Source organism: Sciurus vulgaris (genome assembly GCF_902686455.1).
Source record: "Sciurus vulgaris genome assembly, chromosome: 2".
NCBI lineage: Eukaryota > Metazoa > Chordata > Mammalia > Rodentia > Sciuridae > Sciurus > Sciurus vulgaris.
This window is the reverse complement of record NC_136462.1, coordinates 121,002,469-121,020,491: the sequence shown is the minus strand read 5'-3', so window position 1 is coordinate 121,020,491 and position 18,023 is coordinate 121,002,469. Positions and strand designations below refer to the sequence as shown.

At 53.8% G+C, this 18,023-nt stretch overlaps 2 protein-coding genes across 4 annotated transcripts; one reads left to right on the top strand and one right to left on the bottom strand.

Moving 5' to 3' along the window:
* Window positions 1-694: 694 nt before the first annotated feature.
* ULK3 (unc-51 like kinase 3) lies at window positions 695-7,730 on the top strand. Of its 3 annotated transcripts, none has more exons than XM_079127819.1 (16): window positions 697-1,100; window positions 1,707-1,847; window positions 1,930-2,050; window positions 2,478-2,582; window positions 3,299-3,442; window positions 3,624-3,706; window positions 4,154-4,387; window positions 4,498-4,603; window positions 4,821-4,861; window positions 5,128-5,230; window positions 5,367-5,431; window positions 5,523-5,601; window positions 5,672-5,712; window positions 6,219-6,266; window positions 6,404-6,470; window positions 6,592-7,730. In XM_079127819.1, exons 1-16 carry the CDS (start codon window positions 999-1,001, stop codon window positions 6,606-6,608), a joined length of 1,497 nt encoding a protein of 498 aa, XP_078983945.1. In that variant the 5' UTR covers window positions 697-998; the 3' UTR covers window positions 6,609-7,730. The 3 variants fall into 3 exon arrangements, 2 of the variants coding, with proteins under 2 accessions (XP_078983945.1, XP_078983946.1); XM_079127820.1 differs by having other exon boundaries at window positions 700-1,100; window positions 4,154-4,309; XR_013761946.1 differs by lacking the exons at window positions 5,672-5,712; window positions 6,219-6,266; window positions 6,404-6,470; window positions 6,592-7,730 and having other exon boundaries at window positions 695-1,100; window positions 5,111-5,230; window positions 5,523-5,593.
* A 5,904-nt stretch (window positions 7,731-13,634) lies between these two features.
* Window positions 13,635-17,457, bottom strand: CPLX3 (complexin 3; the record flags this gene model as incomplete). Its single annotated transcript, XM_079125988.1, is given in 7 exon segments — window positions 13,635-14,015; window positions 16,015-16,032; window positions 16,034-16,083; window positions 16,086-16,102; window positions 17,294-17,397; window positions 17,399-17,442; window positions 17,445-17,457. Coding segments are annotated over 7 exon segments (471 nt in total). The 3' UTR covers window positions 13,635-13,790.
* Window positions 17,458-18,023: the final 566 nt, after the last annotated feature.

The window sequence follows — 18,023 nt, the reverse complement described above, 5'->3', positions numbered from 1 at the left end:
ACCCCGAGGCCCTGTGCTTGCAAGGCAAGCACTCTACCAACTGAGCTATCTCCCCATCCTGCACACGTGCAGTTTTGACAGAGGCTAGTTGAACAGGTTAAAACTTTAATTTAGGAAGGTAGTTGTAAAAAGGTTGAAACTCAGTGTTGTCTGGAGAGAGATAAGAGTCCAGACTCCAGGGGTGTGTACTCAAATCTTGCTCATTGGTATTTGCTGTGCTTCAGTTTAGGACTAAGCCCTGGGGGAAGGTCACAGCTTAGGGCCCAGCATTCAGTATTCGCCCCTTTCCCCCAGGGCCCATTGTTCCTTGGCTAGTTTCCCCTCCCTCCTCCTGAGCACCTCTCTCCTTTTTCCTTTGGGGGCTGTGTTGCAGGAATATTATTTTCCAGAACCCTTCAGAATGAACCCGGGGGTGGGGGGAGGGTGACAATTTATCACTGAGCTACATCCCTAACCCTTTTTATTTTTTGAGACAGTCTCGCTAAATTGCCGAGGCTGACCTGGAACTTGCAATCCTCCTGCCTCAGACTCCAGAGTCCCGGGGACTACCGGCGTGAGCTACCACCGCCGGGCAAGGCGGCTAGTCTTGCCTTCGGTAGAGCGATCGGGTTCCCTGCAGGAATCTCCCCGCCCCCTCACGCACCTGTTCACCGGGCTCCTCCCCTCCCGCTCCCTCACGTGGGTTATCTCCGGACGCTGCCTGCGCCCGGGTAGGATTCCCCGTGTGACGAATCTGCGGTCCTCGGCTCGCTTTCGTTCGGCTCGCAGAGACTTCATTGACCCCACAAAGGCCTTGAGGGTTCTGGCGGAGGACGTCCAGGGCCAGGTGCGGGAGTGGGAGAAGAAGGAGCCTCGGAGCGGGGCGGGGCCCAGCTGCACTTCCGGAGGGCGGTGCTAGGGCCGCGTGGATCCCCGCCAAGCCGCCGGGCAAGCGGTCGGTTCGGCTGCCCGCCCGAACCGGCGCCGGGAACCCGGAAGCGCCTACGGGCGGGTGCGGGATGGCAGGGCCCGGCTGGGGTCCCCCGCGGCTGGACGGCTTCATCCTCACCGAGCGCCTGGGCAGTGGCACGTACGCCACCGTGTACAAGGCCTACGCCAAGGTGGGTGTGGGCGAGCCGCCCCTGTGTCTGCCGACCCGGGAGACCTGTGGGGTTAAGAGACCTCGTGCGATCTGTAGGGCCGGCGGCCTGCCTAGCCCCAGGCTGACCCTGGGTGCAGGAGGGTGGAGCTCACTGCCACTCCTGGGTCTTCAAAACAAACACAAGTATACCCCCACTGTTTGCTCTGGAGGGGGCGGGTGGAGACCTCGGCCGAACCTAGGTGTCAGTGGCCGAAGAACAGGCTCAAAACGGAAGTTGCCGGGTGGACTGGGAGGAGTCTAGGCCTGGACTCCAGAAGGCAGGACCAATTAGGGGGCGGAGTGGCAGTTCTAGAACACTGAGTGGCATGCCTTTGCGTGGGCACCGTAGAATGCGGTGCAGTGAGGGTCGGGTTGCAGAATGTTGGAGAACACCAGGCAGGGTCCTGAAGCCAGGATTCCAGAGTCCAGCTGCCTCATGGACCTGAGAAAGAAAAACTGGGCTTTCCACCTGGAGGCTGGTGTGGGTGGCAGGTCCAGGGATGGGGAAGGGAGCAAAGGGGCCCCTTCCATTGAGGCAAGGCCCTGGCCACCTCAACGCAGAGCCCTCAAATCACCTTTCCAACAGAAGGACACTCGAGAGGTGGTAGCGATAAAGTGTGTGGCCAAGAAAAGTCTGAACAAGGCATCGGTGGAAAACCTCCTGACTGAGATTGAGATCCTCAAGGGCATTCGGCACCCCCATATTGTGCAACTGAAAGACTTCCAGGTGTGGACCTGTGATGGGGCTCCCCCAAAGTGGCTGAAGAAGGGACGCACTCTTTAGGCTACTTCTCTATCTCTAATTGTAGTGGGACAGTGACAATATCTACCTCATCATGGAGTTCTGTGCGGGAGGTGACCTATCTCGATTCATCCATACCCGAAGGATTCTGCCTGAGAAGGTGGCTCGAGTCTTCATGCAGCAATTGGGTATAAGCCTCTGATCCCAGCCTCACAACTCTTCCCCTGTTCTCTGTACCTTCTGTATCCTACCTGCACCCCCTGGCTTAGAGCCCTGGCATTGCTTTGCAAACTTCCTGCTGCTTAGGAATTTTTAGGGCCCTGTCTTTTCCATGTTCCAACCCTAGATTCAGGGTGCTATGAGAGAGGCAGGGGCCTCCATCTGTGGAGCGTTCAGGCTTCTACATGTGGAACATAATATGAGAACTTTATCCAACATTCCAGGGCCCAGTAAGTGGAACCCAAGAGCATTAGCAAGGAAAAGTACAAAATCTAAAGGGCCAGGGCATTTCAGGCTTGTGAAAAGTCTAGAGGGGAAAGGTGGGTGGGGAGGGGAGAGGTAAGCAGGAGAGGGGGCTTCTCTGACTTGTCTCTCTGCTTGGGTCCTGCTCCCCAGCTAGTGCCCTGCAGTTTCTGCATGAACGAAACATCTCTCACCTGGATCTGAAGCCACAGAACATTCTGCTGAGTTCCTTGGAGAAGCCCCACCTTAAACTGGCAGGTCTGAACCTGGAACAGCAGGTGTGAAGGTTTTGGATGGGTGAGCAGAGGGCTCCCTCTGCCTGGCAGAACCCTGTTGAGTCATGACAGTGACAGACTGATAGATCCAGGTCTGGGCCCCATCATTGGAAGGTAGGAGCTTTCTTAGGCTGCCCACACAACTCAGCAGTGTAATGGGCGGAGTTAGGACTAAGTCGTAGTCAGTTGGGGCTCACTGTCTGTCAGGTTTGGGGTTCAGTCTGAAAACAGTGTCAGTGTATGACCAGTATCAGGGATCAGTGTGTGACTAGGGACTGGACTGGATTGTTTCTCAAACTGTGACTCAATCTAAGGTAGTCTTAAAGGGGGCACGGTGGGGGTAAGAGTGGTTGTGGCCTCTGATACGATTTGGACAAGAATGGACTTGACGCTGGAGACCAGAGAACATGGTGTAGCCTAAGTCTGTTGAACAGTGAGGGCCAGGCCCTTATCTGCCTAGCTGGTGTGATCAGGTGGCTTCCTGGGAAGCATATGCCTGGAGAGACTGCAGGGTGGGTGGAATTTCCACACCCAGAGGAAGATGTAGGAGGATGTTGCACAGGCTGGGAAGTAGGATTGATCCTGGTGGTGAGTCTGGAGGGTGGGGAAGAGCCCTGCCAGAGCTGGGGGTGAGGCTTTACAGGCTACAAGTGGAAGCAGCTGGAATTCGAGCCCTGCTGCCTGGCCTCTTACCTGCAGACTTTGGCTTCGCACAGCACATGTCCCCATGGGATGAGAAGCATGTACTCCGCGGTTCCCCCCTCTACATGGCCCCTGAGATGGTGTGTCAGCGACAGTATGACGCCCGTGTGGACCTCTGGTCCGTAGGGGTCATCCTGTATGGTGAGACCTCTGTCCCCTGCCCCTACCCCACCCCAAAGGCTGGACTGTGTGTCCTCTGGTAAGGCTTCCCTGGACCTCTTGGGTATGAACGAGAACTCCAGTTTTATTTATCTGGGGCCCTGCTCTGAGGGGCATCAGTCCCCTCTCTTTTCCCAACCTCCCCTCTGCCTCCCTTTCACAGAAGCCCTCTTTGGGCAGCCCCCCTTTGCCTCCAGGTCATTCTTGGAGCTGGAAGAGAAGATCCGAAGCAACCGGGTTATTGAGGTGGGTCTGCCAGGGCCTTAGCAACCATTATGGGGTGGAGGGAGTCAGGGCCTTACACAAATTGCAGTGTGGGCCCCAAGCCGTCTCCATGTTCATGGGACAGGCTCTAGCACGGAAGGAAGGTGGGACTCAGATGCATTCCAGGGACCCGGGACAGTCCACAGCAGACAGGCAGGCCACAGCAGAGCCAAACCCAAACTTCCTGGGAACATAGTGTAGGGATGGAGGGAGGGACCCACAGACAAGGCTCTACTCCAGCTGTGGGCAAGAGCCTGGGGAATGAGGCTGACTCTTCACGGCTCTGTCACCTTGACCCACCTTGTTCCTTCTGGATCTCAGGTTCTCCACCTGTCAAACGTGTGCCTGTGGAGTTCCTTACAGGGCCCTGGGCTCAGGCTGAGGTGCTGGAGCTCAGCGACGTCTGTCTCTGCCCTCCCCTCCCCACAGCTCCCACTGAGGCCCCCACTCTCCCGAGACTGCCGTGACCTACTGCAGCGGCTCCTGGAGCGGGACCCCAGCCGTCGGATCTCCTTCCAGGATTTCTTCGCCCACCCCTGGGTAGACCTGGAGCACATGCCTAGCAGGGAGAGCTTGGCACGAGCAGTAAGCAGGCCGACTGGGATGTGGTGGAATGAGGGCATGTGTGGGGACGTCTTATCTGCTCCCTTTGGTGGTAAAAACGTGACTCGCTCGCAGAGACTGAGGGTGGGTTCAGGGGGTTTATCTCAGCCCTGTCCTGGTGAGTGTGGGAGTCTGGGGGTGGGCCCGACTCCTCATCTGCCTGTCCCCAGACTGCCCTGGTGGTAGAGGCTGTGAAGAAGGACCAGGAGGGGGATCCTGCAGCCGCCTTATCTCTCTACTGCAAGGCTCTGGACTTCTTTGTGCCTGCCCTGCACTGTGAGTTTCAGCCTGAGCCCTGTAGTCCCTGAGCGCAGCAGGAGTGGGGGTCAGCTCTATCTGCAGTGATGGATTCCAGAGGAAGTTTCCAATCCAGGATCTTAGGAGAGACAAGGCAGAGGATAAACCTGGAACTTGGTGTTTGGGGGATTCTGGGGACTTGGTGTGGCATAGGTATTCCCCCCAGACTCCTCATGTGAACCCCCACCTTCTGCAGATGAAGTGGATGCCCAGCGGAAGGAGGCAATTAAGGCAAAGGTGGGTGAGGTCCTAGGAGGAAAAGGGTAGGTGTGAGTGGAGAGGGTCCATGGATCCCAGGGCCTCTGGGGAATGGCTATCTTAGAATTGGAACTTCCTCTTCCATGACACAGGTCTGGGGAGGGGTCAGGCCAGCTTCATTTGACCCCTGATGTGGTTATAGCTTGAGAGAGTTACTGAAGACCCAAAAGGAGAATGGGAGGTGGGTGCTACAGGGAGGCAGGTGGGGGTCAGCTCTCCTCTCCTCAGCCCCTCACTTCCTACAGGTCGGGCAGTACATGTCCCGGGCTGAGGAGCTCAAGGCCGTCATCTCCTCCTCCAATGAGGCCCTGCTGAGGCAGGGAACTTCAGCCAGAGACCTGCTCAGAGGTAGGCTTAAGTTCCTGGCTTATCTATCAGCCCCGCAGCAGGTCTCCCTCCAGCCTGAGGGGAAACAGGTTGAGGTAGGCCCCCTGTGATGAAAAAACTGGGCCCCTTACCCTGAGCCTTTGTGTCCTCATCGCAGAGATGGCCCGGGACAAGCCACGCCTCCTAGCTGCCCTGGAAGTGGCTTCGGCTGCCATGGCCAAGGTTTGTGCCCAGTGGGAGGTTTCTCCATAGGCTAGAGAGGAATTCAAGATGTGATCCTAAATGACCTAGTGTCCTATCCTTGTGGCTGCAGGAAGAGGAGGCCAGTGGAGAGCAGGATGCCCTGGACCTGTACCAACAGAGCCTGGGGGAGCTGCTGCTACTGCTGGCAGGTGAGGTACCAGCACCACCCTCAACAGACCGCAGGAGGCCTTGCCCTCACCACCTGCCCTCTCTTTACAGGAGAGCCCCCAGGCCGGAGGCGGGAGCTGCTTCACACTGAGGTGCCCACTAGGGTTGGGAGGCTGGTGGGGGCTTTCTCTTCCCCTTTATTCTTATCTGTGGAAACTCCTTGGATTCTCTGTGGAGCTCCCTTCCCTTTGGTTTTTTCCAAGTGTCCTTCCCTTGGTGTGTTCCAAGTCTGAGAGTCAAACCTTATGGTCCAGGGCTGGGATGCCCAGATCAGCAGGAAGTTGTGGGCTGCTGCAGCCTGAAAGGCCTCCTGGAAGAGGCATCAAAAAAGGAACCAAAAGGGAGACTGTTTTAATGGGGCAGAGGGTCCTGGAGAGCATCAAGACTGAGGAGGAGGGGCTGGAGTTGTATCTCAGTGGTGGAACACTTGCCTAGCATGTGTGAGGCACTGGGTTCATTTCTGAGCACCACATACAAGTAATTAATAAATAAAATAAGGGTCTATCAACCACTAAACAAAAAAAATTTTTTAAAAAACGTGAGGAGGAGCTCAAATTTAGGTCCTGCCCCAACCCATGAGCATATCTTCACTGTGCAGGTTCAGAATCTCATGGCTCGAGCTGAATACCTGAAGGAGCAAGTCAAGGTAGGCACAAGGGGGACCATCTTGGGGTGAGGGTTTCTGGGTTCTCTATGCTTGTGGCTGCCTGTCCTCTGTCCCCTTTGCATCTTCTGTGGCTCTTGTGTCCCTCTCTGGCTGCCTACCCTTTGTGCTTTCCACAGATGAGGGAATCTCGCTGGGAAGCAGAGACCCTGGACAAGGAGGGGCTGTCAGAGTCAGTTCGTAGCTGTGAGTCCTGCTTTGGAGTCTGACACTCCACAAAAGGAGGGATGAGGGCTGAGGGTGACCCAGGTTTCTGCCTCTCTTTCCAGAGACCTCAGCCTGACCCTTCCCCTTTCCTCCTCCTTAGCTTGCACCCTGCAATGACCTCAGAAGAATGACTGGACAGCACGTGACACCTGGAGGCACTCTAATCCAGGCTGACACCCAGAATTAAGTGACCCTTTGCAGGTCTGGGGGACTGCCCAGATGAACAGTTCTGAGACCCGCATATTCCAGAGTCTCTGGCAATACTGCCCACCCCACAGAGGGCCTCTTGGCCCATGTGATGTGCTGGGCGTGCTGGAGGCAGGACTCTGAAAGGAGGGTTTCTTTCATGAGACCTTTGTTATTTGGTGACTGCTGGGTCCTGAGCCTGTCAGTTTGGGGGCATTAAGCCATTTATGAGTTTTGCTTTGAGAATAGGGCAGGGGGCCCTCTGTGGGGCACTTTTGCTCTTGCACTATCCCTGCCAGCAGGCAGCCATACCCTGGACCCACCCTTCCTGGGAGTGGGTATTCCAGCTCATCTTCCTCCTCCACTGGAATAGGCACTCTAGGACCCCTCAGGGACCACCCACTCCATGGTGCATTCAGCCCTGTGGAACTCAGCAATCTTCCTGGGATCTCCTTCCTGCCTACCATCTCTGTATTTAAGATAATCCTTCAAGCATGAAAGTAATGTCCTTGGCAGGGGTGGTACAAATTTGCCCTGGCACAGGGGGAGGGGTCCTCAATCCTCATCTCTCCCAGTTCTGTCCTATTTGGGGAACACATCACACTAGCTGCAGGTAGGCCCCCGTACTGGAATTCGAGCCTGGAATCAGGGAGTGGTTAAGAAATGCTGACCCTAAGAGAGGCTGCAGGCACCCAGCACTGTTGAGGATATGTAGTCCTAGGCCTAGCACTGCCACTACCCCAGTGTGTGACCCTATTTAAGTCCCTTCCTTTTTCTGGGCCTCACCATCTCTTCAGTGGGGTCACAGATACCTCCACAGCCCACAGCATGGGCTCTCGTGAGGGCAAAGTGAATGTAACCTGGAGAAGAATGTACATACCAGAGAGGGTTTCTAACACTTCTGCCCTTAAATGCCTGGGGATTCTAAATCCCTAGAAAAACACACACACACAAAGACCTTCTTAAGTCAAGTGTTAACTGTCTTCTCTGCAGGAGGCTGGGTATAAAGACTGCAATTCATTGTTTTTCTATTAAATTATTTTTGGTACTTGCGCATCTCTTCTTGCCCTAAGGAAAATAGGAGAAGTAGCCCTGTTCATAGGCTGGGGTGAGAAAACCCAGGAAATTTGGGGAACCTGAGGTAGGTCTAGGGAAATTACTGCAGGAAGTGATAGGTACATCTGCTTCCTGCCTTCAGCCTCTGGGAATCGAGAAGAGTCAGCCTGCTGCCATTTCTGCCAGTGGGGATGCGGAAGCAAGGCCCTTTTCCTTTGCTCAGAGCTGTTCTGGAACTGGAGGCAGTCTTCAGATGCTCTGCCCTTTGCACCATACACTCTCCCCCAGCCAGGGAACCCTACCACAGCCCCTTATGTGTGGCCTGCAAGTAAGCATTGAACTGGATTGGAGAAAAGGACATTTTTGGATGTCTTGTTCTCATATCTAACTCCCCAAACCCCAAACTGGAGTCATTTTCAGCAGATTCTGTGCTCTTGGTGTGACCAGCCCTTGTTGGGAATGTTTTTGAGGTTTAAGAGAATGGCCGAGCACCTCAGGGCAGCCACCCAGAAGCTGTTCCTCAGATTTCTCAGTACCAAGCTGCTGTCTTCCACATGGGTTCAGTGGCCTCTGATAAGGGAATGGAGCAGACCCAGGGAAGGAATTCCCCTGAAGCCTTTGACCTGGCCATTGGAGGGCACTGTAGAGCAGTGCCAGAGGGCAGGAGGAGCAGGCTAAAATCTTCACTCTGCCACTTGGCTGTGGACCCATCAATTAGCCTGTTTATTTCTCCATAAAATGAGGATGAGGAAATGTGCCCCATGGGAATGTGTAATGAGTTAGTGTACATGGGCTTGGCGTGTGGTAATTCAATAAAATGTTCAGATCTAGGGAAAGAATTTCATCTTCAAAACTGGACCAGAAAAAAGATTGCAATAGGAAGGAGGGGAATGAATGGACCCTTTTGGATGGGTAAGTGGAGAAGATGGGCTGGGAGGGAGAGTGGAAAGGATGAAAGGGAGAGGTTTGACTCACTGACCCCAATGGTTTATTTCTGGTATTTACCTCAAGTGATGGAGAACAGGAGCCTCAAATGCTTAGACAATGTGGGTATGGAGAGGACTGGGCCCATATGAAGGGTTAGGTACAGGAAATGCCTGGAAGTCTCAGGCCCTGGGAAGGGGCTCTCCCTGGGCTGAGTGTTAGGTGGATGGGCTCCAGGCTGTTCTGTGTCCCAGCCACCTGCAAGGGAGACAAGACAGTGCTGTTGGAAGGCTAGAGGTAGGCTCTCTAGGGGCTTTCTTCTAATGGAAGAGGCCAGTGAGGAACCTACAAATGGACTTCAAACACTTTTCCTCTTTGGAGCAGGTTGTTTTCACCTCTCATCTTCAACACTTGAAAATGCCCAAAGCTGTGCAGATGCCCCTCAGGTCCCATCATGCCTTATCCTCCCACTCCCACTCAGACACCCAAGCTCCAAGCCAGCACCAGAGCCGGGTATGGTGGTGCATGCCTGTAATCCCAGTAATTCAGGAGTCTGAGGCAAGGAGGATCACGAGTTCAAACTCGCTTCAGCAACTTAGGCCCTGAGCATCAGCCAGACCCTGTCTCTAATAAAATTGTGTGTGTGTGTGTGTGTGTGTGTGTGTATAAAGGGCTGGGGATGTGGCTTGGTGGTTAAGCATTCCTGGGTTCACCTCTCTGGTACAAAAAAAAAAAAAAAAAAAAAAAAAAAAAAATCCAGCACCAGGCAAATCCTGGGCTCTCTTACCTCCCAAGGGCCACTTCTAGAGCATATTGAGGGTTCCAAATTTCCCTGTCCCTGGCCCTGCCCATTCTTTGACTTCCTGGGAATATAAGAAAGGCTATAGAAATCCTGGTTCCTGCAGGACATTATCTAGAAAGACTCTTGCCTCAGTGGCCAGGATGCTGTCCAGCATTCAACCCCTCCCTGAGAGATGGCCCCATACTGGAGGCTGAGGCTTGAGGGATGAGATGCATCATGAATACTCCAGCATAACACACCCACACCTACACACTTGAAATCCCATAGACCAAACACAAAAAGCCATGTCCAAGCTCACATGCCTGAAGATTCCCATGCAGACTGCAACTCCTCAGACACAGGCATATCTCTTGCTGAATGAGACTGAGGCAGCCTTAACATTGCTGCTCTTCTGGACCCAGGCCACCCAGACTTCTTAAGCCTCACGCAGACTCAAGGAATGGTGATGCCTGATGGGTACCTGGTTAGAGGCAAGGCAGTGAGCTTTGTGGCTCCCCAGCCCCACTGCAGCTTCAGATTTGCAGGATGGGGGACAAAAGCTCCCACCTCCGAGGCCTGAGCATCAGCTGGGTCAATAGGCATTGTCAGCAGCTTGGCTCAGCAAGTGAGCATGCCCCAAATGTCCCCAGTGCCTGCCTGCGGCCTCCAGTGTCTAAGGAAGGACCATCTGGCTATTGGGGAAAGGGAGTTCCTACGCACTCCAAACGCTGGTCACCCTCCCCAACTCCTCCCTGGGGACCAGCTGGCCTCAGGAAAGTCACTTGTTTTTTCTGCACCCCTCCTCCCACTGGGAGCTGGGTCTGAGCTGTCTGGTTAAGTGGATTCAAGGCAGAAGGGGACTGGGGTTTCCTTAGGTAGGGTTCAGGGGCACCACCAATCTTCCCAAAATCCTTTGTACTGTGGAGTCAGAGGTCCTGAATGGTGGGAGGGGAGGCCAGCCATCTTGGCCTCCCATTTCCCCTTGAAAAAGCATGTTTTCAAGGGAGTGAGGACAAAAGGGCTTTCTCATCACCTGCCTGCAAGGGAAAGAAGGAAGGAAAGAGGGGTAAAGGACAGGAGGGTAGCAGGAAAGGAGAAGGCCCAGAGCATCAGGCTCCAAGCTATGATGCCTGATGATGATAGTAGGGTTTTATTGTTGTTATATTTTTGGTACTGGGGATTGAACTCAGGGGCACTTAACCACTGAGCCCCAGCCCCAGCCTTTTGTATTTTATTTAGAGACAGGGTCTCACTGAATTGCTCAGTGCCTCGCTAAATTGCTGAGGCTGGCTTTGAACTCTTGATCCTCCTGCCTTAGCCCCCTGAGTTGCTGGGATAACAGTGTGCAGCACTAAGTCTGGCAGTAGTAGGGTTTTGAACACTGTGGAAAGGGAAGTTTTAGTAGCAAGTAGCTTTCTCTGTGACCTTTACATCACACCAGGTGGATGGACCAGTGATGGAATGATTGTCTACAGTGAGAAAGAGTAGAGACAGGATAGGAAGAGAGGAAATGAGTGCATCCAGGACCTGAGGGCCTGGGAGGAGAGGCTCCAGCTTGACCAGGAAGGCAGGGGTGCAGGACAGGCACTGAGCCAGGATGAGGCAGACAGAGTGTGGGAGGACACGGGTGAGAGGGATACAAACAGAGAGAAACCCAGAGAGCAAAGCTGACGGGGAAACAGGTAAAGGCCAGCAGAAGCAGAGACCCCTCAGCCTGCCCTTCTTGCCCATCTCTGCCTGAGCTCCAGAACTGGCCCCTTCTGCCTGGTAGCCTCCTCTACTCCATTCCAGGGGCAGTGCAGACAGGTCAGGGCCTCATGGGGTTCCCAAGATGAGTGAGGAGCCAGTGTGGAGGGTCAGTCCCCTCCCACTTTCTGACTCCAGGCGCCAAACAGCCCTGCTTTGACAGGGTTCATTGAGTGTCTCCCAGTCACCCCTACACACACACACAGCGCCTGCCACCCCAGGCTGGCTCTTGGCCCTGCAGAGCACTGAGGGGGAAGGGGGCTGTCCAATCCCATTAGGCAGAAGGGCCCTGGAGGGTGGAGTGCTGACGTGGGTCCTGCTGCTGACGCTACTGAGGCAGCCCACACACACATCCCCCACCTGGCTTGGGGCTCCTCCAGCTTGGGGAAGGTCAGGAGGGGTTTGTGTGCAGTGGCTGCCAGGCCCTTCCCCAGGGTCTCCTGGGAGCTGCTCAGGAGGGCGAGGCCCATGTGACAGCCCAAGCAGCTCTGCCTCCATCCCGGGCGTGGGTCCCTTTTGCTCCCCACTCCCAGCTCCTTGCCTTCTTTCTCCCCTCTCCCACTCCCACATTACCCACTGCTCAAGTGTTTATGTTCCTTCTTCTTATTTTACAAAGGGAACCTGATGGGAACTTTGCCCCGACAACCACCCCTCAGAAGGCCTTCCTACAGTGGGGCCTGAGCCTGTGGGGTGGAGGGGTACCCTGGGTCGCCTGCAGCACTTCCTTCCACAGATGACTCAGGGTGACTGGTTTGCTCCAGGAGTCTCCAGGACACTCTGCTCCACCCACCCTGGGCACCACAGGTGAGCAGGATGACATTTGGGCTCTTCATTTTTTCATTGTTTTAAAAATTCAAAAACATTCTTCGCTGCCTAGACACAGGCTCTTCTGAATACACCAAGCTCTGGAATAGGACCAGCTTTCTGCCTCACCTCAGGCCACCTTAGGAGGGTGCCAGACTACACAGTGTCACATGACCTCGTGTCCCACCCCACTCCTGTTTTTAAACAATTACCACTTATTGATATGGCCTATTATGTGTCAAGGGCTTTACAAATGGTCACCCTTTGAAGCTGGAGGTGTACTCAGTGCCTACTATGCCTTAGGTCTGGCATTTGATCCCCAATATCCCTGAAGAAAAGAAGTCACCCTTTGAAACATGTGCTATTGTTATTTGGGGGTGGTGGCATTTTTCATTTTACAGGGGCAAACAGGCTAAGAGAGGAAGGGAACCTGCTGAAAGCCACATTCTAGTCAAGCTGGAGCATAGGTTCCCTGCTTCTTTCTGTTACATCCTCCATCTCTTAGCGGGGGAGGGGATAGTAGGCACAGGTGCCGCAGACAGTGGTGGTTGAGTTGTGGCAGTTCCTGTGGACCCAGGTAATGCCCTGAAGGTCCCCACCTCCCCACATATATCCCCATCCATCTGGCCATCACATCCGCCTCAAAGCCCAGAGCCCAGGCCTCTTCATCTGGCCCCAGGCTAGACTGGCTACTTGGTCAGTGCAGATCCCACTCTCCCGCATGGCCCCGAAAGGGTAGAGCTAGAATATCTCATAGGGGCTGGCGCTGGAGCAGTTCCCTTCCACTCAGAAGACCCTTCCACTCCTGGCACTGGATTTGTCCTCCCTCCTATGCTACTTCAGGAAAGAGGTAGAGGATGTCCCTCCAGGGCAGGCTTGGGGCTATGAGCTCCAGGACTCAAGGTCATTAAGAAGTGGGAAGATAACCACGACATTTGAAATTTTATTTTTCACTGAGCTAGGAGAGGAGATTCCAGCTATAGAATCCAGAGAGAGTTCTACAGGAACAGGACAGAATTTGGCTGGGCCCAGGGCCCAGAGAAGGCCTGGAGCTGCCTGGGCTACTGTTCAATGCCAGCTCCATCCTTGGCACTTCGCCCCTCACCCAGCATTGCTCAGCTCCCAGAGCCCACAGTGGCAGCTGCTTGAGACTGTGACTGCAGCTGCTGCCCTGCCCAAGGAGGGGTGTGGGCTCAGCTCCGAGTGGCCAGGGATGCCAAGCCAAAAAGAATCTTAGGAATCATTCAGTCTGTTCCCATTTTCCAGATGATGAAATAGGCTCTGAAAGAGCAATGGTCTTCAAGGACAATAAAGGTGGAGACTGGAATGCAGGCCTCCTGTCTGCTAAGAGTATCTCCTACAGCCCCCTCTGAGAGCATCTGAGGGTTGGTGGCTAGTGGGGCTTGGAACCCAGGGGATGTGTGTCTTTGTGTGCCAGGGTTATCTGTGGCCCACATGCCAGGGTCTTTGTGTCCCTTTGTGAATGCTCCTGTGTGCAGGAATTTGGAGCCATACCCAAAGAGGGATGGACCTATTTCTATAATCTTGGGAGGCCTCCCCAGGCTGAGTAGGGACATGGGTCCTAAAGAATAGGATAAGGAATGGAAACTTTGTTCCCAGTGGGAAGGGAAACACCAGAAGTCAGGCTTAGGGTGTGAAAGAGAAGGGTTCTGAGGCTAGGTTAGGGGAAGGGAAATAAAGCCCCAAATGGGGTATAGGTCCCTGGAAACTGAGACACACTCATAACACTCATGTGGACCCAGCCCTCTGGCCATCCCAATGGACAACCCCAGGGGAACAGGTCACATGATATAGCACTTCTCAGCTGATTGCTTGAGGTCTCCCAGTGTGGTCTGGGCCTTGTCCTTGAGTGAGCCGAGGTCCAAGCCCGGGAGGCTGGACAGCTGCCCAAGGACTGAGGCCTTCTCCTCTTCCTCTTCTGTGTCCTCCTCAATCATCTTGGCCAGCTCCCGGGGTAGCTCCACATCTCCACCTGCCATCTGTATCTGGCTCTCATCTGTCTCGTTCTGAAGGGAAGAGAGTTTGGGGTTGAGATAGAGGTCTGTGAGGACTCAGAGTTGAAGTGGCAGGAAAGAAACCTAGACTGGGTTCCAGCCCCTGAGCCATAACCTCAGCCCCAACTTTTTTTTTTTTTTTTTTTTTTTTTTTGAGACAGGGTCTCACTAAGTTGCACAGGCTGATTTTGAACTTGTGATACTCCTGCCTCAGCCTTCGATGCCACTGGGATTACGGATGTGCACCATCGCACCCGGCTCAGGCCCTTAGATTCTTGAGCCCCATGTTCCAGTGAGTTCCACCCCTACCCACAACATCTGAGGGTCAAGCACTTGATGCATGGGCCTGGAGGGCTTGTGCTTTTGTACTGCTTTACTTCACTCTGAGACTCTGAAGGACTAGCATAGTGAGTAAAGAGAAAAAATGCCTAGAAGTCACACTATTAAAATCAACTGTCACATAACGACTATTGTTAACTACACCAAAAGGACATAACCAATAATAGTGATGGATTCCATTTATCAGCTCCTCTTATATGGCTAATGTTGAGCTGGGTACTTTTAATTCTCACAATAATAAATCGTCTAGGAGGTAGTTACTACTGTCACCACTTTACAAATAGGAAATAGAGGTTCAGATAATTTAAGTAAGTAACTTGCCCAAGGTCACACAACTAGGAAACAGGGGAACTAGACTCAAATCTATGTCACTGATTCCAACATCTATGCTGTCTTTTCACAGCACCTGCCCATGGCTAGTGCACTTCTTTGTCCCTGTGGGAGGCATTGGGACCTTGTATCCTACTTGGTCATATCCTAGTCTTGCCTCTTCTAGTAGACTCAGAGTTCCCTGATGGCAGGAGTTGTGTGTCTTATATGCTCCATGCAAATATTTGAGTAATGACTCCATTCCTAGCTGGGTTTGCGGCCAGGCAGGCTTTTTGGATGGGTTTTCCCTTTGAGAGACTTCCAAAAGCCTAGTGCCCTGTGGGAAGTCAGAGGCAGCCAGGGGCTCAGTAAACATTTGTTGAATGAGTGAAGGTAATGTTCACTGATATTTCAATTCAAGTGGAAGATCAAGGTCAGAAGTGGTATAGCACTTTACCTCTATTTCCCCCTCAGTCTAGCTCAGTTCCAGGCACACTAGGGTAATATCCTGGGAGTGGCTTATGCCTCTGTTCCCTTCTTAGTTACAGAAGTAACATACTTGCATGTGTATTTGGTGCTGCAGTGCTTACAGGAGCACAGGAGACTTCCTGAGAAATACATCTTGGCTGCTTGGTCAGCCAAGGAGGTACTTTGCTTTCTGCAGGCAGACTCCATGCCCAGAAAAACAGCCTTATGGCCTGAAGTGAGCACAGACTCAGTGTTCATAGGCTTGAGCCCCATCTCTCACTGACTATATGACCTCAGCTAAATCCTTTAATCTCTCTGAGACTCAGTTTCCTTATTTGTAGATGTGGGGGTGATAGCTACTTAGCAGCATTATTTATTTATTTACTTATTTATTGGGTGCTGGGGATCAAACCCAGGGCCTTGTGCTTACAAAGCAAAGCACTCTACCGACTGAGCTATCTCCCCAGCCCCTTAGCAGCATTACTGAAGGTGATTTCGTGAGAACATGGTACCTTCTTACACACAGTCACAGCCTTCTCTCCTCCAGCCTGCCCTCCGCCTGTATTCAGAAGGTCTAAGAGCCTCACTCCTGTGGTAAAATCTACTTTCTGTCTCCCGTGTGCCTTCAGGGGTCAGGCCTGATTGGGGTGAGGGTTGGGGACACAAACCTGTCAGTCCTCTGGAGGATTGGGCTTTCCCTAAATACCAACCCTCACTGTTGGCAGTGATGGTTGCCCGTGAGGTGAGTGAATGAACAAATGAATGAGAAGGAAAGATTCAACCAAGCACCCTGTGAGTCTCACGGGCTGAGAGCCTCTGGCGCCCAGAGAGATGAAGGAGTTCTGCGCCTAGAGCTCAGGGTTCCGGCCCAGCCTTACAGCCTGAGCTCTCCTACCTTGGGCAGACGGTACTTGTTCTCGAAAGTGACTCCGCAGCGTGGCCCGCTCGGCCTTCCTCTGCGTGACTGCGCGTCCCGCTCCATCCTGCCAGGGCACCGGGTGGAGTCAACGCAAGGACTGAAAGAAGGGGCGGGGTCTGCGAGCGAGGGTCCAAGAGGTCTCAACAGTACTGGCAGCAATCTGCATTGGTCTCTTCCGCTCATCTGTGCGTACCTAGGGTTCTCTGACCTGGCCCTACTAGATTGGTCTTTGCTTCTTCTCCCCATCATTGTGCCTCTACCGTCTCCGCACCCGCCGCTGAAAAGAGTTGTGAGGGCGTTGGTGTCAGTCTGTCTACCCCTCTATGCAGACCCTAATATATGTGCCTTGAGGTCTCTGATTCATGCCTATCTTTCCCTCCCTGAGGAACTGTGTCGTGAGAGGGGAAAATATTAAGAATAGATTTTAGTTTCCGTTGTGGCTCTATTACCACTTTAGGTATGTCTTTAGGTAAGTTACTTGCCTTTCTCTTCTGTAAAATGGGGATGAGACATTGCAACTCACAACACTATCAGGATTAAGTGAAATAACAGTAACATTTAATGAAGATTTTCCACGTGCCGGGCTCTGGGTTTACATGCATTAAGTCATTTAATCGGCATGAAGATATAAAGCATGCGTTATGACGACCATTCCCATTTTCCAGAAGAGGGAAAAGAGGCATAGAAAGGTTAAGTAACTTGCCTAAAGTTACCTAGCTAATGAGAATCAAGCCAGGATCTGAACCCAAGCAGCCTGAGTCCAGACCCTAACTCCAACCCCGGTCCTCTGTGTCCCAGGACTGCTGGAACACGGTAGTCACCTCAATACTAGGAGTGCTCCCATTTCAGAATCTGTCTGCATGATTCTCAGCACCCCCACCACCACCTCTGGCGTGCTGCTTTTCTCAGAGCTTCTGGCTCAAAGGGCCCCAGTTGGAAGACACAGGCGGCTAGGACCAGATCGGATTTAAGGGATTATTTGCTTCGTCAGAAATGCACGTGCACCCTGCCTCCCTGTCCCAGGCATCGATCACCCCTCCCCCTACACCCGCTGGGTCAGAGTACAAAGCTGGAGCAGGGTCCTGGTTTGAGAAGCGGTGGGTTGTGGGAGCAACCTAGAAGGCACCTCCCAGCCTCTTACCACATTTTAGGAAGGAAGGGGAGGGGAGTTGGGCCCCCAGGTTGCCCCAGGGGTGGGCTCAGTAGCTGTGTGAATGTGTGGGGGTCGTTGGAACCAGGAAGGGATCCCACTCACTTCTCTTCCACCAGTTGCTTCTGATACTCCTCGTACTCCTCTCGGCTCATGCCCTGCGCTTCCGCTGCCGACTTGTCCCCGTCCCCCTTGTCCTCGCCGCCCCCCCAGGCTCCCGGTGAGGTTCTTCAGCTGGCCACCCACCATGGTCTCACCATGAACGCCATGGTCTTCGCGGGCTGGGGCACCAGGCGTCTAGTACCACGCACCGGGCTCTGGCGCGTCCGCGCTTACTTCAGCACCAGGTCCCGCGGACAGCTCTCGCCGCTAGCCCTCGCCCCACGCTTTGCGCCGCCTGTCGCCCGCCCCCGCCCGGGCCCGCCCCTACCTCCCAAACCCACTCCTCACGGGGGGCGGGGGGCATGCACGGGGCTGAGAAGGCTGGACCACGTGCCCGCTCCTCACTCCCGCCTCTCCCACGTGCCTCCTTCAACGCCAAGCTCTGCTGGCCACTGCTGATAGAGGATTAGGGCCTGCGGTGATGGGGTCGCTTCTCCCCGGAGAGGGGTTGCGCTGATATGTATCCTGTTTCCTAACCTCCTCCAACTTACTCCCTCCTGGGTCACTGATAGTCAGGATTTCAGCTGGGAGATCCAAGCAGCCTGCAAGCAGCAAAACCCCACCCCATTTTTCTTCCCCCAACCCCCCAACCGCACAACCTGCTGACCCCGAGCTTGGACTGGAAAGGGAGGGAGACACCAGAGCGTGAGCAGGAATCCCAGTTATGGATCCA